This window comes from Copidosoma floridanum, unplaced genomic scaffold (assembly GCF_036245765.1).
Source record: "Copidosoma floridanum isolate Cflo_tuat_1 unplaced genomic scaffold, Cflo_Japanese_pri ptg000009l, whole genome shotgun sequence".
Lineage (NCBI taxonomy): Eukaryota > Metazoa > Arthropoda > Insecta > Hymenoptera > Encyrtidae > Copidosoma > Copidosoma floridanum.
In genome coordinates this window covers 1,895,569-1,920,133 of record NW_028321886.1, presented here as the reverse complement: position 1 = coordinate 1,920,133, position 24,565 = coordinate 1,895,569, and the positions used below count along the sequence as shown (strand labels likewise).

The window sequence follows — 24,565 nt, the reverse complement described above, 5'->3', positions numbered from 1 at the left end:
ATTGACACATATGCAGCATAGAAACTGTCGACCTAAAAAAGTATCATCACAAGTATAAAGGTGTAATGTAGGAAAAAAGTAATAAAATTAAAGCAAGCGAAAAACGATGTTTATACATTTTTTAAATGACAAAAGCTATAAGTTTGAAATTAAATGTTTTTAAAAATGCAAACAACATTTCAATTAGTTAAATTTATCAACGTGTAAGCAATTGTATCTCGCGGTAAGCTTGATAAAAATTTTTTTCATTGTCCAGGAGTATATTACTTTTGTTTTACATAAGATTTCACGTGTACGTATTGTAGAATTTTTTCATGTACAAATTTGCACCTTCATCTGTTACCTTATCTGTTTGATTTTTTGATTCCCCCTTTTTTTCCCAAATATGCGACCCGAATTAAAATTACTCTCGGCAAGACTAGATTCATCATCAGGCTCCGGTCAGGCTATTCAGATCGGTATGAGATCAGTTTTTTTCACAGTGTCTAATCCGATCTGAATGAATACATGTATGATCATGTATCTTGTATAGTTAACTTAAAGTATATCAGTATACATAGGTATAGTTATTTTGTGAGGGGGTCAGTTGTGACTTCTACGCAAGCCAGTCTTACCTTCATTTTATTCTGTAGAAGCTGAAAAAACAATTATAATTATTTTGGCTCATGCTAATTAATTTCTCATCTTAATATAATGCTGTGGATGATTTTAGGAGTCATTTTCAACTTGTACCACAAGCAATAAGAGGTTTCTAAGCCATTTTCATCGTAAAAATACTATTTCGCAACCATTTACATAACTAAGTACAGTTTCTGAAGTTTCAATTTCGTAACTTTTTAATTTCGGAATTCTGCGTGACGGTTTAATTTTTTTCATAACTTTTTTTTTCCTTTCATTGACTTTCCGTGCTTCTCACTTTCGGCTGTCAGAATTTCGTTTTTTTATACTTCAGTTAATCGATAATCTGAACACTTTTCATCATCAATTTAATTTTCATTGCTTTTTGTTTCTAAATAAATTATTTCTAAACATAACACTTTCTGATTTTTGATCTACCCTCCAATTTTGCTGGCATAAATGTGTTTTGAGTGCTGTATTATGAGAAGTAATATGAAATTTCTTGTGCAAATAATAATACATTCTATTTTCTGAAAAAAAAAAACTACATTCCAAAGTATTTAACAGAGTAATAATGATGATCGTAAAAATATAAATGTATACATACTCTAATAGTTCTGTCGCATTAGCTAAGGTTTATTTTTCTGTTGTTTAAAACCTCAAAAACTCTAATACATATATGGGTATGCTCGCAAAAATGTACAATACAAAGATCATATGTTTGCCATAAAAGTTACTATGACCGCGATCGGAGCGGAATACAATAAAATTCGACTGTAACGAAAGTTGGTTAAAATTAGAAAATGTAATGGTCATGTGGTTTGTGAAGCAGTGATATAGAGTGCGAGGAACTGAATAATATGTTTAAATAAACAATTTTGGGTATTTTACGGACAGTGAGTGAATTTTCACAATAAAAAGTACTAGCTGTTTTTTTTTCTTTTTTTTTCCATCATTTGTTGTTATATGAAATATTCAGCCTCGTGATAATTATTCTGTTGGGAACGTTTTCGAAGAGATGATAAATATTCGTTCCGATCACTGAAAAAAATTAATAAAAACTCAATTGCGGTTTAGTTAAGATGTAGTTTTTTTTTTAAGCTATATCTGTTTAAATAACAATCAATCAATACTTTGTACCAGCTCTTTTATCAATTGATTTTTAAATTTAAGTTGGTACGAATAGTTGAAAATGGAAATGTTATCAGTGCGACACAAATAAAGTATTGAAAAGGAAAAAAAGAAAATTGACGGTACATGTAAAGTCTTATACTTATCATTTTGTATAACATTGACACACATTTATTTGCGATAAATTGCATCACGTTAATTTTCAGCGAGTAAAATTCTTCATTCTTTGAAAGCTGTTACAATCGAGTTTTACTGTATTCAATATAATACAGCTACTTTTTATATACATTATAGGAACTTTCTTTTACAATAAAAAAAAAAAAAAAACTTAAGATCTAAGAAAAATCTCGTGCTGGGGGCAACAAAAAAAAAAAAAATAATAATAGTCACACAAAAAAAAAATTATAACATTTAAGTATCTATAGTAATAAAATAATATTTTTTTGTTATAACCAAAAAAAGGATGTAATGCTGCACCACGTACCCACTTTTTCTCTCGCGTTGGTTGTGATTTTCAAAGACAAAAACACTTGTAGGTAAGCTCGAAGTAGGTACTACGTGAAAAGTGTATCATTATACAAAGTGAAAAAAGTGTAAAAAAAGACAAAAATTGTCGAAGCGTGCGGTGAAGTGACACAAGATCTCGAATTGCAAAGCTGGGGTTTACGAAAGCAGATCTTTCTCTCTCTCTCTCTTTCGAAAGCGGGCAAACAAATACGTATAAGAGAGGTACGGAGCTTCAAGCGACTTGTACGATTTTAGGGGGATTGAGCGGCTGGAGAGCGGCCGCCTGGATGTTCTGCTGGGCGCGGCGCTTGGCCCGGCGCTTCCGTGCCTTCGCCTCGGCCCCGCAGGCCAGCAGGTTGTTGTGGAAGTACTCCTCGATCTCGGAGAGTTTCTTACCGTGGGTCTCTGGCAGCATCAGCCAGACGAAGCCTGCCGCTCCCAAAGCCACCGCCGCGAAGAACCACTGGAGCATGTGCGCACCTGTTGCCGATCGAAGCAGAGGAAACGATTTTTTTTTTTTTTTTTTTTTTTTTCCACGCCCTTTATCGAATATTACAATCGTACCAGTGTCAGAGCGCACTTTTTATATATGTATATATACGTAAGTATGTTATGGATGCACAAAGTATATATACCATTTGAACGACCAAAGTTGTACATTTGCGTCGCGTATATAATTACTTTTCGCATCGAGGGCCCAAGATAAGGAAAAAAAAAAAAAAAACATATTAAATAAAAATACCTACCTCCCAGGAAGTTCTTCAAATTTCTGTAATTTTGAACGGCAATGAACATGAGTATGTTGGCCATGGAGAAGCTGATGGAGTGGGCCATTCCCCGGATTTCCGTGGGAAAGAGCTCGGCCGTCATGGTCCAAGGTATCGTGAGCATACCGATCATGGACGTGCACACGTAGAGCAGGAGACACGCGACGACAATCTACACATAAAACGTATAGCATTATTGTTTATTCGTATAAAAGGTAAGTAGGTATGTGGTACAAACGAGGTAAATTTAAGAGAGAGAAAATAGACTGACGTAGCCCATCCACGCGGGAATCGGGACATTCCGGTCCTTGAGGGGGCCAATGATCATGGTGAAGTAGCCGGACACCGCCATGCAAACGGCCATGCCGATCGAGGAGACGATGCAAAGGACGCGCCTGGGAAACCGGCGCATGAGGACGGTGTTGACCATGGAGCAAAAGAACCGGGTGAGCCCGACGAGGACGGAGGCCACGTAGGAGAACTTGTGGTGGGGATCCACGCTCTCGAACCAGGTGACCGCGTAGAACAGGGTCACGTAGATCCCGGAGAACTGTTGGAACGAGAATAGGAGGAAGAGGATGAGCATGGGCTTCCAGCCGGTCGGGCGCAACAGGGCACGCAGCTTGGACGCGTTGCCTGCGCCGTGCTTGCTGCGACGCTGCTCGCTCAGTTTTATCTCGTTCTCCTTGACGATCGTCGTGTACGCCGCCTCGGCCGCCGACACCTTGCCCGCGCACGGCTTGGACTGGTACAGCCTGGAAAAAAAAAAATAATAATAATAAATAACCAACGAATGGGTGGACACCGCGTATTGTGGAGTTATGTGTGTGTATACCTTTCGAGGGATTTGCGGGCCTGTTCGAAGCGTCCCTTGGACACGAGCCAAACCGGGGATTCGGGGACGAAGAATTGGACGAGGAAGACGGGCAGGATGCCGAAAACGAGGCTGAGCCAGGCGACGATCCGCCAGTGGAGGAGAAAGCCCTCGAGGTAAGCCAGGACCATGCCGAGGGAGGCGAGGGTCGGGCCGAACGAGATGAGCGAGCCGCGGAGCTCGGGCCGGGCGACCTCGGTTATGTAGACGATGGCCGGCGAGGTGGCCAGGGCCGTCGACAACCCGGCCAGCATACGGCCGGCCATGATAGTGTGGACGTTGGGCGCCGTGGCAATCATCACCCAGCCGGCGACGAAGGGCAGCACCCCGAACTGGAGGGCCCGCGTACGCCCAAACGATTCCATCAGGTAGTTGTTGACGAAGGCACCCACCGGGGCGACTATCACCACCAAGCTGGCTGTGGAACAACAGGGGGATTTTCAATTTTAAGTACTTTTTTTTTTGTTTTACTTTACTTTACTTTACTCCAATTGTGCGCGGTGTTTGCAACAAGCACGTACATGAGTACTGAAAATCACGGCGCACAAGTGGAGGATGAAAAAAAAAAGAAACAAAAAATATGAAATTGAAATGCTGGCTCAATTTTGTCATTTTCGCTGTTGTTTTTTTGCCCAGTCGTTCAACCTACCAATGTACGACGTCTCCTCTTCCGTGGCATGGATTTCCGAGGAATCTTTTTCCAAGTTGGGCACCAGAATCGCCGAATACGCCATGCTGAGACCGACCCCGATGTGGAACGTCGCGGCGATGATGCAGCTAACAATCTGTAATCATCGCAAACAATGTTAACCACCTCTTTGGGCGCAGCGAGTAAACGTTTTTTTTCTTTTTTTTCCGCCCTCACTTCTGGTATGGCGTTCCTGATTCGCGTTGGCTCGACGTATCCCTTGTTGAGACTCCGGCTCGACACGATTGCATCCTTGAAGCACTCTCGCTCGTTTTCTTCTATGTTCTTTGATGCCTCGCGCTCGACACTGTTTGTGAACAAAAAAAAAAAAAACAATGGTTCATCAGCATTTGCACCGTTTAAGGTTTTCTCTTTTTTTTTTTTATGATTATGTATCACGAGTGTATCACTTGGGAGCCCTTGGGGCTTGGGAAAATTTGTTTAGAGGCACACCAAGATTTATCGGTTACCCACGCTTCGAGCGATGCAATTAAATGCGTGTAACATTCTTTTTGGAGGTTTTTCACCCTTAAAGTTTTCAATTTTTTTCAAAATTCTAGATTTTTCCGTTACTAGAAATCCAATGGTATTTTATTAAATATAATGTAGAAACTGAAGAAAATTTCACGTAAAACCGGCGATGGAATATCGTTTTGGCCGAAAATATGCAAAAAATTATTTTATTACGAAAAATTAACAATTTTTAACCCAAGCGAGCCGTTAAATTAAAAAGAAAAAATCGTGCATAACATCTAACTTACATGTATTGCATCTGCACGAATTCCTTCAAAAATATATAGAGACACGAAAAGGAGAAAAGTTTTCATCTCGAAAATATATAAATTGAAAAAATTATTTATGGTTCGAGGGATCTTGAATATATGTATATATTGTATTGTGGTATTCTCCAAGTACACGATAAATCGTTGTCATCATAATTCATTAACAATGCATTTGACCGTAGACCGTTCATCTTCATTAAAAAATACTTATTCATTTGTTTTTAACTGTGCCACGATTGTCATCATCATTTTTATTAAAACACGGTGGTTTTCCAGCACTTGGTCATTATATTTAATCATTTGGCACGAATATGTTTTAAAACGGAATATGTAACTAGGTAGACGACACATATACGTAGCTACAACACAAGTGCCGTAACGCGATATACTTACCTAAATGAACCCTGGTATATCAGCTAGCTGTTTATGATGGTTATTTACTTTACCTCACGTGTGCACACTGTTGGAATCATGTGAAAATTCTCAGTTGCCATTACTTAGCCAAGATTTAAGCGTACGACGCGTGAAATTCGTAAATAAATTTTATATTTTTTGTTTTATGTTCAAAATAAATTGGCGATGAAGAACAATATCAAACTTTGAACATTTTTTTAATAACAAGATTTTAAAAACGATACATATCATTATACTATGGGGCAAAAAGTGTTTCAAACGTATTTTAAAAAACGTTAATTTTTCGTTTATTAAAAATCTACAAAAAGCAGAAATTTAATTTTCATGTTTTCCATATTTGTGTCAAGGTAAGTATATATACCATAAGTGATGCAAGAGTAAGTGATGTCACTTAAAAATTCAACGAACGTCCCAAGGAAATTCCGAAAAATTATGGTCACGATTACTATTTACTAGACACCATAAGCCACAACAAAAAAACGTGAACGTTAAATCTTCGTTATTCGTGCTAAAAATAATCATTCGGAGATTTCCCATTTTTTTAATGTACAATACTTACAAGAAATTTAAATTAAAATGTATAATGTTTTGTTGTTAGATCCCATAAACTGGTAAGTAACATAAATAATTCATGAATTATTATTTAATGCCTTGAAAATATTTATTTCTCTTCAAATTTTCTTAAAACTTCAAAAAATTAGAGAAATTATTAATCATTCCATCTTTGAATTAATCTATTAGATAATCGAAAGACAATGGGTTCTTGTTTTTTTTTCGTAAATCCCATTTAAACTTTACATTGAAACGAATTGTATTTTGAGAAGTAGCTGTCAATAATATGCTACTCACTGCCATGCACTTAATTTCACACAAGAAAATTCTATCCGCATGTAAGCAAAAACACAAATATTTACCCTCTTGATCAATCTCTACTGTAATCCACGAAAGAATTTTAAAGAGCTTAACCCAAAGCCTTATGAATCGCTCTATCTACGTAATTTTATAAATAATGTCGCTAAAAATTCTTTAAAAATATTTACATCTATCACGAGATTACCTGAAGATACACATCAACGATAAGGTTGAGCGGGAATTACTTGTGACTAATAACCTACTACTGATCAATCAGTAAGTCTAGTCTGGGGCTCAACAATACCCTCCGTTAATTATTCATGTTATTATTATGTTTGACCGGGAAAAGTGTGATCAAAATTAAAATGGAAAAAAAAAAATTATACTTCCCTAATCCTGCAGTTGGATAAAATCACATAACAGAAATATTGTAAGTATCAAGGCAATGAAATAGTGGTATAAATATGAATCGACGTAATGTGTAGTCTATCCCACAGAAGTGACTCTTATCTTAAAGTGTCAAGTAAATGATCTTTCGAATTAGGTACTTTTTTCCCTTTTACGTTGTACATACATTGATTTTGAGAAATTGCCGATCAAGGTGTACTTAATCTACCTCAGTTGTGTCGATAAAATTTTTGTACACGATATTTATGACAGTGCACGATAAGAGGCACGTGTGTTGATTGATAATCGTTAGAAAAATAGCTTTCGTTTGTTCGAATGACGTAAAAAAATTAGCGATTAAAAAAAAAAAAAAATATTTATCATACAGTTTTTATTCTGTAGTAGTAAATGCATTTGGCTTGTTAAACATGAGCGAACAAGTGAAAAGTATATGGTATAGCTTGTATTGTGTTTTATGTACACGCGAGTACAGTTACATACCACTGCTATTTCCCAATCGAAAATATATGTGATTCACGGAGTCTCGGGTGACCAGTTGAAGTATTTGCGACTAAAAGAGTTGAGGGAGTTGGAGAATGTGTGTTTTTTATGCTGTAGAAATTTAGAAAATGCGCGTATGTCAAAGTTATGGGAAATTGCAGCTTTCTTTTTGTGGGATTCTATTTTTTATCTATTAAAATAAAACAAACGCTCTGACGATCAACATTTTTAAAATTTATTTATTACGTATATACAACGTGTTTTATTATGAGATACTTTTGAAGTTGAGCAGATGATGAAAAGAATCGGCATTGCAAATAATTGTGAGATACTAAAGACTATTTAAGAAGATTTATAGGATTAATCATTTATTCATAGATTGATGATTTATTTATTTTATTATTACAGATTTTAAAGTATAATTATTATGGAAAATATTAATAAAATTACAAAGTGCTTTCACGCATGGTTTGCTATTGTACTGGATGAGACGCAAATTAAATTGTACATTTATGTATTTAAATGTAGCCTTGTAAAATGCACATATTTATTATAAATCGTTTTTAAATTATACAAATAATCTCACAAGTTTCTCAATATTCCATAGTTAATTGTTAACATGAAACTTAACATGATTGTGGTAGGCATTGATTTTTTTAGTGTTTTACGTTGATTATTTTAAAATGAGGCTTTTTTGCTTATTAGACATAAAAAAACTATTGATTTTCAGTCATAAAAATTCCAAGTCAAAATAAAATTCGTACGTAACTGTTGCGCATATTCAATCCAGGCAACGGAGACAAAATTACTATATAATGATTGCTCATTATCTTTTCGCTTCTATTTAGATATCAGTTGACCTTGATTAGGTAAGCCACTTGACGGAATGTCAATATTTATTGTTCGGTAAAAGCTTTCGAGTAAATTGCAGCACCAATTTTTATATCGATGTATGAATTTAATCAATCATTATTACGTAACGTAAATCCTTTATGTGATGAAAATGTGATTATTCTATAGAGGAGCACGTGGGTAACTTTCACGAAGACCGCTTTTAAATCGAGTACAGTTTTGATACAGTATTTATGGGACTGGCATTTTAATTGACAAATTGAAATTGTTTAATGATTTTTTTTTACTACTGTATTATTTAAATATTTAATCATGTATTTGCAGCCATGCGTTCATTGTTCACTTATCCCAAGCTCTAAAAATCGTATTACAAACCTAACGTTAATTTTTAAATTCAAGGTGGTTTTCATATTTGACTTTTATTTTAAGGTAATTTTGCAAGAAACGTAACTAAAGTGGAATACTTGAAACTTATGCCATTTTTGAAATAAATAATTAAAAATAAATGTATTTTGCAATTTATACGCAAGAGGAAGTACAATGAAATCTGCAAAAAATGATGCAAAAAAAGGCAAAGAAAATGCAATGAATGTCACTCAATACTGTAATAATTTACCAATATTCAATGTTTTTAATACAAATCAACAACAAACTTGATTTTACATGTATTTAAGATAAATAGTTTTTTTTTAAATAATTCTAGTCATTTTTTTTTTTTTTTTTTTTTTTTATCAAGACATCGCACATGTTTTATATAAGCCTAATATTATTTTCTTTTCACATTACTGGATCTTTCCTTATAAATTAAAAATGGCCCATCAAATCAATTACAAGGGGGTCTCTTCACATCAGCCGATAAATTGCTGTAAGTATAGTTATTGTTTTTGTTACAACGTGTAACATGTAAACATAAACCTACTTTTTTTTCTGTATGAGTTTCCAGCATCCCAAATAATAAGACAATCTGCCCTAATCGAAGAAAACGTAGTGACGGTAAACCGATAATTTATTATTGTTTGAAATGCACACCAAATTTCGACACTAACCTACGAAAAACAAATATTTTTCTATTTATGAACATAACTTACCTCAACGAGTAGGGGTCCATTATCGTAAGATACAAGTTCCAGAAACAAATTTATTTTTTCTTGCGTTAAATTGAACTGTGTACCGTACGTGCGGCGCCTCTTCGTCACCAGCTTTGCAAGAGCTTCGATTCCGCATGCATTATTATTATTTTTTTTTTTTTTTTTTTTTTTTTAGCCTGAAATAGAGCGAGTGTTTTACAAAGCGCATAAAGGCTAGTTTTGGTCAAAGTAAGTATTGCTTCGGATGGAGTACAGTCGTATAATTTTTGTGGATAAAATAACAATTGAATTTTTCAAATACTTCATTGCGAGGTAACATTTTGCTCAAAATATGCCTTTTTTCGGACTAGAAATTTTTTTTTTTATTACTACGTATATCATAGTAGTTAACTGTATTTAACAGTAGAAATTTTTCTTAACTTAAACAATGCATTATGTCTTTAAAAAGAAAAATTTTGGAGAAACAAATTGTTAAATTTCGGTCGATGCTTATTTATCTTAGTTCGTACTATTTTCTTGCTGGATTTTTGGAATGAAAAAAATGATTCACCAGTAATTACATTTCATATAAACTAAAGTCATCGGTTGGCCTCATTTTGTTCGTTGTGCGATCACGTGATCTTTTGAGACATATCGTGCTCTCGCAAACGTGACAACTTACACATGCATGTAATTTTTTTTTTTAATGTTTATATGCGCTAGTCAGACATTTTTCGTCCGCGAGAAAGTAGAATAAACGTAAATGCTTTGTTTTTCGAACAGAAGAAGAAAAAAAAAAAAAAAAAAAAAAAAGCACAAGAGGAAGAGAAATAGAAATCAAAGCCATACATTGGTTGAATATTCCGTAAGTGGTATTTGCGATCGACAGCCGGTTTATAGTGATTTGACTTTGGATCGCGGTCATGTGCGAAATATTGAGAGTTGCGTAATATTTTTAACATACGGAATTTCATCCGTGAAATGAAACATTTACCATTATTTTTTCTCGGATTACTATCTCGGTATGAAAATTTCAAGGTTTTATTAACACAACAAAAATGACACGCAATAAAACGAGGACACTAATGTTAAGATAATTGTTAGTGTATGATTCAGGGAAAATTGTTATTAAATTTTATTTGTAGACAAGATTCAGACGTTTCTTTTAGCGTCAAACAATCTTTTATTGACAAACGTTTCGCGCCTATGACTCTCGAATACACATCGGTATTTTTACAATGCAGTGATGTGAACTCGTCATGTCTACAGATAATTTATTAAACTTACTGATTGAATGATAAAACGCAATGATAAAATTCGTAATTTTTATTTGGACGCATCTTAAATCACCTGTTCATTAAAAGTTAGTGTAAGGGTCAGATCATTTTTTTTACCTTATTCCTTGATGAATAAATAATTTGGAATCACGCAAACAATAAGATTTCCTAAAGGTTGTTCAGTTACCAATTAAGAATTTTATCGTTCTTAAAAATAGATCTTATGAAGGCTAAAGCTTTAGTTACATCCTGCTTCGTGGCTATAAATAAAATTGGCAATAATTTTCTCTCGTGGAAAGACGGATCAATGATTTCTACAAGAAAAACTTTTTTTGAATTACGTACCTACTGTTGAGATAGCCTCATACTTTTAATGATGGCCAAACCATATATAATATACAACTGCAGGTTACGCATTAATTTACTCTATTAACAATTCAATGTTTCAATTACGATTAAGTTATTTTTTTGAAATCCATATGATTCTTAGAGCAAATTAGAATTCGACACTTGAAGTTTTTTTTTTTTTTTTTTTTTTTTCGGCGATTTCAAAAAGTATTAGACCATGTCATGAAAATTTTCCATCGTAAAATCTTTGGCCATCAACCTTTGCAGGATTAGCTTACGATCTCGAGACGACCAGAATTTTGAATGCACTCAAGTCCCTGGATGGCACTAAACAGTTTTCGGTTATAAGAAGTCTCGGAAGAACTCTTTTGTTTTCGTCACGCACGAGCCTAATTGGTGACTTTTGGTACATTTTAAAAGCGAAAGTACTCTTAGAAAGTCTTAAGCTTAATAGTTTCAAAGTTCAAGCTTAAATAGATATATACTCTTTTTTTTTTTTTTTTTTTTTAATATAATTTTTTTCACTGAAAAAAAATTTTACTTATTACTTAGAAAAGTATTACTTATAACACTAATTTAACAAAACTGTTTTCAGCGTAAACAACGCATTACTAAATATAAAAAAAAAATAGTCAAAGTATTTTAAAAAGTACTTAAATATTTTACTTTAAATACTTTACCAGCTATACCTAATTAATGAAATGTACTGCACTTATCTGTCAGAAAAAAATTTTCACAGCAAAAAAATGAACTTTCTTCAGGAAAAAAATTTTCTTCTTTATTTTTTAAAAATCTATAAAATAATGACACGTAAGTCTGTTTGTTTTAAATCATTTTTAATACTTCCAGGATAAAAAGATTAAAATAACGTAATTAAGGAATTAAAAAAATAAGTATTATGTATGTAGAATTAAGTTTTCATCAAAAGATCTAGACGTAAAGATTTTTGGGATTGTGCTGTTTTTAATCACTTTTTAAATAGTTTTTTTTTTTTTTTTATAAATAGTATGGATGTTTAATAAAGAACTTGGTGAGCTCTTCCAACATAAATTGTTAAAATTATAAAAATTAAACGTACAATCAACAGGTATGTCTAAGTATACGAAATACGTGTAGTAAGAAATTCTACGAAAAATCTGAACTCTTATTCCTTAAACCTTGGAAAAATTTTTTGAGACACGTTCGAGACACTTTAAGAATGCATTATTATCCAAAAAAAAGAGTATAAATTTTTAGAGGACGTTTTTTTTATTTTTAAAAATATTTATTAAATCATACATTAAAGTCCATAAAAAAATAAGAAATATTTATTCACTGTTACATGGAAAATATCAAAGCATAGATAAATTTTTTTTTTTTTTTTAAAGAATTAGAAATCCTGGAATAATTTAATTTGTGACAATGACATGTTTACTTGAAGTACGTCTCAATTTAACGTACTAAAAGAGCAAAAAAAATTCGTAAACCAGGCAGTTATAAACTATAGAGAAAAACTGCGTATGAAAGAGGAAACAGTAACACGATTATTTGTACTTAACCGTTTTAATTGGCAAGTAAAGTCACGATATTTTACTACAATTATGAACTTTATTATATACTGTAAAAATAAACAATACGCTCCCAGCGTATTCGTGATGTGTACACAATTAAAAACTACGTGTTAATCCCAAAAATAAATAGTCATTGTATAGTTTAAACTACGAATGCCAATAAACTTACTTTTATTTCATGAAAAAATTTCTTTAAAATCTAAATGGATGGCTCAAAAACAAAGGCCACAATCACTATTTTATCATTTTTATAGAAGCTTACGGTGCATTATTTTTCGATTCACCCATGTAGTTTTCAAGAATTTTTTTAATTCACACGTGATTGAAGCTGTGCGAGCGCGCACGCACGATTTCAGAGGACACGAATTGGTCGCTCGTTGCATCACCAGATGCCGTAAATTTTTCATTTTGTATGAATTCCGGTGCATGTCCGCGAACATACGTTTTTCTAGCGATGATAACTGCAGTTTATTTTATTTTTAAATCTACTGATCTTTTTACCTCGCACTTTTTTTTCCTCGGTTTTAAAAATAACCACACAAGTACAGTACCGAGCTAACCAAGTGACCACAAGCTCGTCTGTGAATCAAAAATATTTTTAAACGCGCATATGCAAAAAAAAAAAAAAAAAAAAAAGCGTTCGAGTGCGTGACGTGTTTGTAAGTACGTGCAGTTGCACAATCAGCGACGGTAGGGGGAAAAAAAAAAGTTTGAAAATACGTTGCATTCACAACGTGGAAGCGTGCAATTTCGATGCTTTGAAAAGCTGAATCTGCAGGCTGCTTTTTTACTCGCTCGTGTAACAAATGAGGCCTGGAAACAGTCATACCTGTAGTACACACATGTACACACATAAGCACGTATAATTAAATTGTAGTTAACGACTAGATGTATACAATAAGATGCTTTGTCAACCTTGTCTCGATGCAGCTGCTTTTCTTTTCCTTTCTCTCCCCCCCCCCCCGCTTTGTCTTATTGTTGTATGTGCTTGTTTGATATTTTAACGACGAATTACCGATCATTTTCCAGATTTAGATTGCGATGACTCTATTTCTCGAATGGTTTGAAACCAAGAGGTGACAAAATGTTTTTTTTTCCCAAATAAGATCAACCGATTGCAGTATCGCGGGTAACTCTGGGTTGTTCGATGGTGAACGAGTGCAAGGTCGTTAATAATTCTGATGATGATTTATAACTGAGTGTATTGGTTAACCGATTTATGATTTCGGAATTGAAGATTTGAAGATTAGGTTTTCGATGATAATTTTAACAATTTTGCATTACAGTGTTCGTCACGAGAGTGACGTGTAGTTTTTCTTTTTCATCGTTAGACTTGGACACGATTATTACATGGATTTTCAAACACCTTGAAAGAAATTTTTTTTTTTTTTTGCTGAATAACAAGTACTTTTTTTGCAGGAAATTTTTTTTTACTCATCGCTATTTATTCACAAAACACTACGGGAACATATTTTTCCCAGCATATGAGTACAATAATGCATTTTGTGTATTCAAGTATGTTGTTCAGTATGTTAATAAAATATTTAAATTCTTTGACTATTTTCCTTCTAAACAGTTTGTTCTCTCAAATTGCAATGCATTGTTTATGCTGGACAATTTTTTTTAGATAGTTAATAGTTAAATTTTTATAGTTCAGTTACAAGTGGTATTAAAAATTATTTTTTTAGGATATATGTTGCATCATACATTTATTAGCAAAAAAGAAGCATATTTTAAAAAATTGAAAAAGTACCGGTGATTAAATCTGTTTGTCGTGTATACACATATGCAGTTTATTTGGGTGCCACGGGTTTTAAAATATAAAGTGGAAAAAGACGAATCAACGTACCAGCTAGACTTACTACATATTGGGGCTATTTTGGTGCATTGTCTATCAAATGAATTTCATAGGAAAGCTAAAATGATAAGTTTTTGCTAAAAAAAAAAAAAGTTGCATTTGTAATAATTTTTTGAAATTAAAAAATTGTTCCACTTATCTAAATACAGAACCAAACCCTACACACACGGTTTACTGCAAGCTCGAAGTTTATTGAAAACTAACGGTTTAAAAGTACACTGTAAATCCAATCGTGTCAATTGAACACTGTTAAAACGCGTAAGTAATTAATCCACCCCAACGCAACGGTGTTAACAAGCAGTTGAGAGGTAACCGGTATTTTGATCGACTACACTAGTTCTGTTGAATCGGACACGATGGCAATAAATTAATTACATTGTTTATCGAGCCCTGATTTTATGTACTAATAAAATGTGAGCGGAGTAAATATTGACGAAAAATCCTAGATCGGTGAAATCTTTTGTACTCCGAGCATCGATACGACACGCACATATATGTGTTCCTCAGTGAAACTATATATGTATAACGCAGCAAGAGACGTTAACGTATTTTTCCACTCCGCATATTTTCCTCGGACCATCTGCGCGCACACACGTGTGCGTTTTGTACGTGTGAACCTCCCGAGTTTCTACCCAGAAATCCCGAGTATCCCGGCTGACTAACCCACTGGTCGACAATCGGTAAGGTATTGGCTTGGCCGTGGGTCCGGCTCGTTTTCTCCAAGGCTTTTCTAGAAGCAATGGCGCAATACTTGGGGCACACGGAAAAAAAAAAGAAAATAATTTGTGCGTGTGTGTACATACATTATTGCATGCGTGTCAGAGGATTTTTCAGCCAAGCCGGTTCGGGGAAACTAAATTATGGTCCCTCGATTACAGGACGTGTTCCGGCTCCATCTGTATAACGCGTGACGAGTCGCACAGCTTTGGGATTTAATTTTTTTTTTTCATCACGTTTCGGGATTTTGTGGTATCGTGACAATGGCTGGAAGATTCTGTCGAATTTAAATCACCTTGACTTTTGAAACGATGTTCATTACTCTTCAGAGCATAAGTCTAGTTGAAATTGTCGACGTAAATAAATTTACCTAATATATAATACCATGGAATCTCCACAATCGTGAAATCGTGTATTTACATACATGAAACGACACACAATAGAATCGCTGATATGTGTATGTGTGTACTGTGGTAGCCCCCAAGTAAATATCCCTGAGTTACTGTAAACTAATCAAAGTGGTATCGTACGTGTATATTACGTGAAAGTGCATTGGTTATAATTAAAAAAAAAAAAAGATTAGTATTGAATGACACGCTTATTTGTATGTCTATAAAAAATTTAACGAATCGTCGTTGGCAATGTTCATATAAATACAGACGAATAATATACACATACCCTCGTTGACAAGCTAAAAGTGCTAAAGTATATAAACGTTTTCAAACTATAGAGAGCGTAAGTATATCTGTGTGTGTAATGTTGCGTGTGCGAGAGAGCGTCAAGTTACTTCCATCCCGATCTTTTGTTTCGTTTCGATCTTTGAGGTACAAGTACTTGTATATAGGTGCTGTTGCGCACTATCGAATAGCGAATAAATTTTCTGGAATAACGTGTAATACGTTGGTTATTTTTGCCGTTAACTGTTAGTTATTTTTTAACTCGAGTAAGTTAATTAATAAATTTGCACTTGACACGATTGTCTTGGTGACGAATTATCATGACACCGCGACAATTACGCGTAGAGGTGGTATGTATAGCTATGTTACATTTATATGACTAAATACATTTTTTTTTTTTTTTTACATTCCTTTTAAGAAAAATCTAAATTAAGAAAAATGTAATCTCTAATACTAAACGAAGGGTCGAGTTTTAGCGAAATTTTCGCAATAGTCGTTTCTATTGGTTCTTAACACAAAATCGTCACTCTACTCTAAATTGCTATTTTTTTCCAAAGGTATAAAAGTGGAAGAAAATCCTCGACTTTGCAACTGAGTGATTCACTTCAAACACAGACGCTTTTCCGATAATCGTCGCAAACCCGTGGCAGTTGTATAAAAAAAAAAAAAAAAAAAAAACAAAGCACCCGACAAAATCCGATCCGAAGCAAAGTATTGTTCTTTGACCAAAGCATTCAATTTCCAAAAAATAATAAATAAAATAAAATAAAATAAGCCATCAAACGACTTACCTGTGAAGCGTGTCAAGTAAAAGATTTAAGGACGATTTCTGTGATTCTTCGGTCGTACACTGTTCCCGTATCCAGGAATTATACCTCCGATCGGTTGGGAAAAAAAAAAAAAAAAAAAAAAAAAAAAAAAAAAAAGCCTACTCGCTGATGGAGAAAAACGTGCGCACACGCAATAGGTCGAAGGAAGGACTCTTTTTTTTTTTTTCCCTTCGCGTAAAAGGGAGTTCGTCGACTGCGGCTACAGGACGAGCCGAACGAGCGATCGCGCACCCGCAAGGGAGAGGACGATTTTTGCTTCGGATGGTGCGTGCCGTGCGCTAGCTCGACCACGACTGCAGGCACATGCGGCTGGTGATGCTCTGCGAGACCGAGCCGTGCGCCCGATACATACACAAGTGTGTGCCCTTGTCCACTTTGTGTGTGCAATGTGCATGCATATAATATAATATATGTATACTCTCGGCATTGTGGACCATGCTTCGGAACAATCGGAACACCGGGCATATATGTATATCGTGCGGGTGGTGTACCGAAATAGTGGGCATGCAATGGTTGCGCAGCGAGGGGCTCCCCTGCATCTATATACGACGGATGATGGTCGGTTTTCGTGGTGCGGGGGAGTGCAGGAAAACCCGTTGCCCTTCGTGCGGGTGTTGAATATTGCCAGAGCGTCCAGCAGAGGGGCTCGACGAATTGTGTGTATGTGTGTGTGTTACTCACTCTCCGGATCTACACGTCGAGGGTGGTTTGTTGGAAAAGAAATTTAATAGTTTGGACGAGTGAAAATTCGGCATTTTTTCGTCACGCGTCTCACATGTACATATTTGGGCATTTATCGTTGGCATAAATATTTATTTATGAGCCTTTCCAGGGCAGTATGCCGTCCTACTTGATTCATTCGATGAGCTGATTTTTTTTTAAGTGGATGAAGAAGTACAAGCGTGAGGGTAATTATGAGTGCGAAATCGACTTTGAAAATTCAAGATAAATATCAAACAAACAAGTTCAAAGTAATTTAGTTACTGCGCGTAATAACATAATATATACTATATGCAATATCAATGTTACCATCAAAGGCTTCCTCCACATTTCTTTCAAGTTGATCGGAAAAGCTTATGAGTCAATATTTTATCTCTCAAGTGCGAATGTTAAATGGAAACATTCATACTTGAGATTTTATCTTAACTGTGAAGAGAGCTACATCTGATGCATTGATGTTTAACGTATATACATGTTGTATACATTAATATTAAGGCAAGTAAATCAAATTAGATGTAGAAGTTCAGTATACACGAGTGAGATTTACATGAAAATTTTTTATCTTGGCTTTGTTCGATTTTGCGTATGGACAATTAATTTATTGAGATTTAAAAATATTTGTTATCGGTAAACTTATTTGAAGTATATGCAGTATTTGTAAATACATAAATGACTTTTGAGTTTTAGTGTTATTTTATTGGAGAAAAAAATCGACAGATAAAATTAATTAAAATTGCAATTAAATTTAAAATTACTAAACTGAAAGACATTCAAAAGAGCTATGTTACTATTTTTACTTGAAGAAATTTGTGTACTTGCAATATTATTTGGTAGCAATGTAAATACCACAAATAAAATTAACCGTGAAATTTAACTGCAGAACATCGACTTTGAAATCACTTGATAAATAATATTGAATGTATTATTCATTACGAATAATACAGTGGTACGAGTTGTAATAAATCTCATGATTTTATTGTTTCGCGCAAGAATCCCATTCTTATGTGTGCAGAGGCTTTATCGATTTTCTTCCGGTAACCATCTACTACAACCACCATTCTATTACGTAAGACATAACTTCAATTTCAATCGATAAATCGCAGTCGACGAAATTTTCTATTCGTTTCTATACTTGACGAATTATTGAGCCAATTAACTCATAAATGTAAAATGATCGATGAATGTTACAAATATAATATGCATGTAAATATTATTTAGCAAAATATTGTGCATTTTTCTGTTAATATTAGCACTTTATCTTTGTAATGCAAGTTATATCACTAGATTGTTACAAATAAATCGAAAATAATTTTGTGCGTGGTAAAAAATACGCTAGAAAAGTGTTGCAGTTTAATTAAATTTACGATTTTACAAATACCATTACTGTTGGAGTGAAAAAAAAAAATTGTTCTATCCAATTGTTAATAACGATTGAGATGGTGCGAATTGCGTCTGGAACAACAAGTAAAACGATTGAAAAAGAAGCAGAGCAGTGATCTATAGCCTCATGTTTTCACTTAAACATATACATATGCATCGTTGAGATGGATGGCCATGTAGATTAGCGTATAAATGATTCAAACTCCGTCTGAAATGTGATACAGGCAACTTGACGGTCACGGTCGTTACTCGAAATTTGCTCAGCAAGCGTTTCAATCCACGGCTCGAATTAATCGTAGAATATGTACTCAAAGTGGTTTATATCAGTTGAAAATGGTGTTTTACAGCTGCTTGGAAAATTTTTTTTTTTACCCATGGTGTGCCCAACAATTTGGACGCTTTCCTAATGAAATTGAAAGAAAGCTCGTTGTCCTCGTCATTACTTTACACTGTGGACGTTTTAGTGCTACAGATCGTGGTCATTGTAGAAAAAATTACGTTAGAAATATCTATGTGCAAAGAGTAATCCAAAAACGGTGAAACCTGAATGAAAAAAAATTTATAAAGGTAAATGAATGAACGAAATGATGAGTGAAGGAAATTACACGAGAAAAATAAGAGAGAACGGAGGAAAAAAAAAAGAAAACTATTAGCCGTCCGAGGAGCGTATCGCGCAACTGTAAGCGTTGAAAAAGCGATGACTCGACATTCGAAATTGAAACTGGCTAATCTTCAGTCGACTATACTCATTTTTGATCGATTTTATCCTTGTGTCCAATGAATATACGAATGTACATTAGTTGCAAATCGTAAAACGTTTGCGAATTATTGAAAAATTTTGAAATATTTTAACCGTCGCAAAAGATTAAAACACTAATATAGTATTGGTTACATCTCAAAGTAAAAGTAATATAACATAACAAAATAATTTAGTCTAAATTTATGAAAGTTCGCCTTAGTTACCTAATAACATGAATCATACGTAAAAATTACACGGAATGGGAGTTCTGTGTGCAAAAAATTCAAGATATAATATTTACACTTGGTCACGCGACATACTAAAACGAAAAATTTTAAGAAAAAATTGTTCAAACCCACTACTTCTACAAAACATGGGTATTTATTCTGTTTAATTTCAAGCAAAATCTTTGTGTTTGTATCTGAACTGATATTTAAAGGTACATAATTGGCATCAGGACGAAAGATCAATTATATTAATTATATCAATAATATAATATATATATATTTTTTTTCTTCCTTTCTTTTTTAATTTCGATGCTTCGATCGTGCACGAGAAGTATACACAAATCAGCACCAGATTGCGTCAGTTTTCACCGGCACGAGACTCGGAGGTTTAACGTAGTACACCAAAAGATTGTGCATAAATCAGTCGAGCAAGCAAGTCACCCCGGAAGCAAATACTTACCGATGTAATGCACATTAGACGGCGTTCAAAAAACTTTTTTCAGACCGAAAAAAAGTCAAAAAATTTTTTTTTATCTCTACAGACTCGGAAACCAAGAGGGTAGATCGTGGACTGAAAAAATGTAATTAATAACCCCAGTATACCGTTGGAAAGCGAGGGTGATGTTCTTCATTTATGTGCCCCGATGTTTGTATAGATGTACATAATGCAGAGGCGACATTTAGCTCAGCTCGCTTGTATGCGCTTAATCAACACCAAAGAGTTGTGTACAATATTTGTGAGTAAACGATGGAGAAACGCATTCAGATTAACAGTTTTTCTCCGCTGAGCTGGGAAATCCACTGCTCGGGTGTTTCATGCAATTGTATTTTACATACTTTGCCTCGGTATTTGTAAGAGATTTTTTAACTTTACAGAGTGATCTATTTTTTTTTTTTTTTTTTTTTTTTCTTTTTTTTTTAAGAACTTGGTTAAGTCCAACGAGTTTTAATGTTTTAAAACTTGCAATTGACGTTTTATTGCTTGAACGTATACATATATGGGTATCCATAAATCGGGTACGTGAGAATTACTTGAGATTTACTTTTTTTTTTTTTTGTATCGTGTTTCAATAATTTTTTGCACAAACATTGAATCGGTAGAGAAAATATACATGTAATATTTTACAATCCAAACAGACAATTTTTTCATGAAATAGTGATGATAAATATTAATTTGAAACTTAATGCTCCTTTGTTGGATAGAATTCCACTATTTCATCGTTGTCCGTTGCGCAATATACGATTTATTGACTACATTGGGGTCAACAACTCCGAGAAGCTCATCCAAACTGTATACACAACGTGAATTTTAATCCTCAAGCACGTGCTAAATTGTTTTTTCAACTAATAATACTATAACGCATTTTTTTTACATCTTTGTATAGAGAAACAATACATACACCATTGAAGATTAGTAGTTATCTCATTAAAGTATCAAATAGCGAAAGTTATAGTTATAATCATTATGTAATCGTTAAGAATTTTCTGTTCTTGCTTTTAACGGTCCACTTAATCAAGAAGTTTGACTCATGTACTGAGAAAAAAAAATAGTTCAGGGGATAAGTTTATTTCTGGCATAGTCAATTAAATATTATGCTGGGTTGTTGGGTGTTTGCACCAATAGATCGGGTTCATTGATCTTGGCCAACGTACCTAAACTGTATCACATGTGAATGGCTTATTAAAAAACGTGGAACCTCAATAGCTTGGACATATCTAAAATACTTGAAGTGAAAAATGAATGAATGAATCACAATGAATTCGATTAAAATCAGATTAGTGGCTAACGATTAAAAAATATAGTCCTTTTATCATTTGTGTAATAAGATGATGTACTTGATACATCGGGGATATATTTTTTGCAAGCCAGTTCATAAAATTTTACTGTCAGACCAAAAGTGAAGTATTAACTGTTAATTAAAATTAAATTTAAATTAGGTAATAATTAAAAGTTAATATATATTTTTTTAAATAAGGAAAAATTGCTTAACGACTAATTTAATTGAAAAAAAAAAAAAAAAAAAAATTAATAACTATTAGCCTAAGATTCGTATGCAAACATACTTATTTTTAACAAGCTTTTATCTATGAAATTTTAATACGCTATATTAATATTATGATGTCACAAACAGTTATTTATATCGCAACACTTTAATTTATTTGACATGCTTACATTCTTGGCACTCAAGTAGAACTCAAATACACGTATACTTTTGCACTAATATCTACATGGTAGAAATGGTAATGTTTATAATTTGGCGTGTGAAGAAATGAATTTTAAAACATGATAAATATTTTTTACACAGAGTAATACAATTCACAAGTATAATATTGTAAAATTTTATTTTTTCAGTTATTTCTTGAAACCTCGAATTTTGTACATTTCAAATTGAGAGCTAGTTGCTCGTGATGAAAATAAATAGTCAAAATTAAGAAAAACGAGGCTGTTTGATTCAAACTAGTTGAATGCAATTTAAAAAATATGACCTTCACGGCCAACGGAGATCAGAACACACGTCTTGAGATATTGTGTGCGCTATCACGAGGATGAGGGTAAATATGTAATTGTCGTATGCTCGGGCAGTTAAATAAGTTCAATTAATCGCTTAACCCGCGAAGACGATCAATAAACGCAATATGGTGGTGACGTTATTAACACAATCAAGATCTATGTATATAAATGGATCACCATACATCCATTTAGTTGAATTATTTAAAAAAGAAGAAAAAAAAAAAAATAACGTTGACCAGACACATGTGAAAATTGTTAGAAATGTGTATCATAATTACCAATGTCTACTAAGCATTACAGTAAATTTAGCAATATAAAAAAAATGTTTTCTTTCATTTTGCATGATTTTAAATTTTGTCTTTGACATAACTTTAATTTTAAAAAAGAGTTGAAGTACCCATTAAAAATATGTTTCATAATTTTTTCAACAAGTCATTCGTCAACAATCATAAGTAAAGTAATTAAAAAACAGTATTTATGTATTTGACAAAATTATTTATAATAAATTGTTAAATAAAATTTCTCTGAATAAAGCAACGAAATTAAAAAATGTAACAGTAAAGTATCGTTAACTATTGAACAGAGTAACTCGGCATTGAGTAATACCATAGGGGCACCACGAGACTCTTAAAACTGGTGAATCGTCATAGACATAATTTAAAAATAAAGAAAAACGTTTTAAAAATTTTAAAGATAAGTTTCAAGTACCGAATGTTAGATATTGAATATTAAGGGATCAAACGCTTTGTTTGAAATAATGTGTAATTAATTATTGTAAGCAAAACACTTTGATTTAAATGAATTTCTTTGAAATGTAAAAAGAAACTCGTGTGTTTATTTAGCAATTGAAAAGTAAGAGAATCATTACCTTCCCTGATGTAATAAATTTTAAAAATTAAAATTTTTTTCATCACTAAAAAATCGGTTAAATTAATTTAAATTCTTAATTTTTTAAAAAATATCAAACAACGTTTTCTATTTCTTGTCATCATACATTAGCAATTAAATATAATGAGATAATTTAGAGTATTGTCACAGGTATTGGCAAATTTTTTCCATACAATTTTTACGTTAGGTAAAGAAAAAAAAATTTCCTAACCATGCACGGAACGTAGATTCAAGACGAAGCGAGAGTGACCTGTTTGGTCGATACCGATTTCCACTCATCCGCGCGTGCAGCGGAACAAAAAAAAAATAAAAAAATAAATAAAGAGTATCCCAATACGATGACAGAGCACAACCCACGAAAAACCACTGCTAATCTACTTGAAGAACGAGTAGAGGGTAAACGCCCGTTGATACGCTCTTGGAGGGCGATGAGTGTATACCTACTACCATTGAATCTGGCTCCCCACAAAGCTTCCCAAAAGACTCGCAGGGAAAAAAGCTATGCACAATCGATACGGACGCATACACGCAAAGAAAGCTACAATTGACTCACGTGTGGACATCCATAGCAGCGCCAACCGCAAGTTGCAAAAAAGCTCTCTCCTTCCGGGATGAGCTGTACGGAGCCGATCACCCTCGATGTGTAATACACAGCTAGTGTAAGAAGTATCGAAACGGCATGACCCAACTAGTGGGAAGGTAGGTACGTGCACCGGAGGTACGGAGTACCGATTCGCGTCGGAGGTGCATAACAAACGCGCACTGCCGATCGTCCCGATCCTCGTGCCACTGTATCTCTCGGCTCTTGGCACCGGTCCCTAAGGTCGGGGGCACGTTTTGCACGTGCACGTGTATACGTGCAATCCACCTCTTTAATTTACCTCCCCCACCCCGCCCTGATGTGACGATGATATGCGAGATGCGATTGCAAAAGAGGCGGGCGCACGGGATATATGTGCGCTTTTTGCATCAGGAGTATATCGGTGTAGGATGATGAGCGGTATTTTTTTCATTTGTCGACGACTCGATCATCCGCAGCTTCGAGTTGTCGGCGTTATTCAATTGGTGGTAAAAAAAAAAAAAAAAAAAAAAAATGTTGAAAGAGTCACGCGCAAGTTGGAGGTTTTTGCATGGACTTTTAATTTTGTCTAGGGCCAAATTTTACCTATAGTATAATTTATTCGAGAGGGAGGAAAATTTCATTGTTTACTGCAGATAGGTATTACTACTTCATTATACTTTACTTTAGTTTTGCAAATACCAAAAATCGGGTTAATATCATATACTCGTTATCATCTCTGTAATGTTTGTTGTATGTTACATGTTACATTGATACATCCAGAACAGGATAAACAAACAACTTGACATTGTCATTTCGGGAAATTATTTTACTTCTCATTAT

At 34.0% G+C, this 24,565-nt stretch overlaps 1 protein-coding gene across 3 annotated transcripts; it reads right to left on the bottom strand.

Annotated features, from left to right (window-relative positions):
- Window positions 1–2,135: 2,135 nt before the first annotated feature.
- On the bottom strand, window positions 2,136–23,846 carry LOC106643560 (facilitated trehalose transporter Tret1). Of its 3 annotated transcripts, none has more exons than XM_089589405.1 (7): window positions 23,717–23,846; window positions 4,763–4,892; window positions 4,547–4,682; window positions 3,859–4,315; window positions 3,295–3,778; window positions 3,003–3,195; window positions 2,136–2,736 (listed from the first exon to the last, which is right to left on the bottom strand). In XM_089589405.1, exons 1-7 carry the CDS (start codon window positions 23,728–23,730, stop codon window positions 2,489–2,491), a joined length of 1,662 nt encoding a protein of 553 aa, XP_089445531.1. In that variant the 5' UTR covers window positions 23,731–23,846; the 3' UTR covers window positions 2,136–2,488. The 3 variants fall into 3 exon arrangements, with proteins under 3 accessions (XP_089445531.1, XP_089445530.1, XP_089445532.1); XM_089589404.1 differs by lacking the exon at window positions 23,717–23,846 and adding an exon at window positions 9,462–9,688; XM_089589406.1 differs by lacking the exon at window positions 23,717–23,846 and adding an exon at window positions 9,462–9,688 and having other exon boundaries at window positions 3,322–3,778.
- Window positions 23,847–24,565: the final 719 nt, after the last annotated feature.

Coding starts and splice junctions, on each gene's coding strand:
- LOC106643560 (XM_089589404.1), bottom strand. CDS start 9,481: ATGGACCCCTACTCGTTGAG. Junction 3,779..3,858: donor GCCCGCAAATCCCTCGAAAG/GTATACACACAC, acceptor TTTTTTTTCCAG/GCTGTACCAGTCCAAGCCGT. Junction 3,196..3,294: donor TTCCCGCGTGGATGGGCTAC/GTCAGTCTATTT, acceptor TTTTATGTGTAG/ATTGTCGTCGCGTGTCTCCT.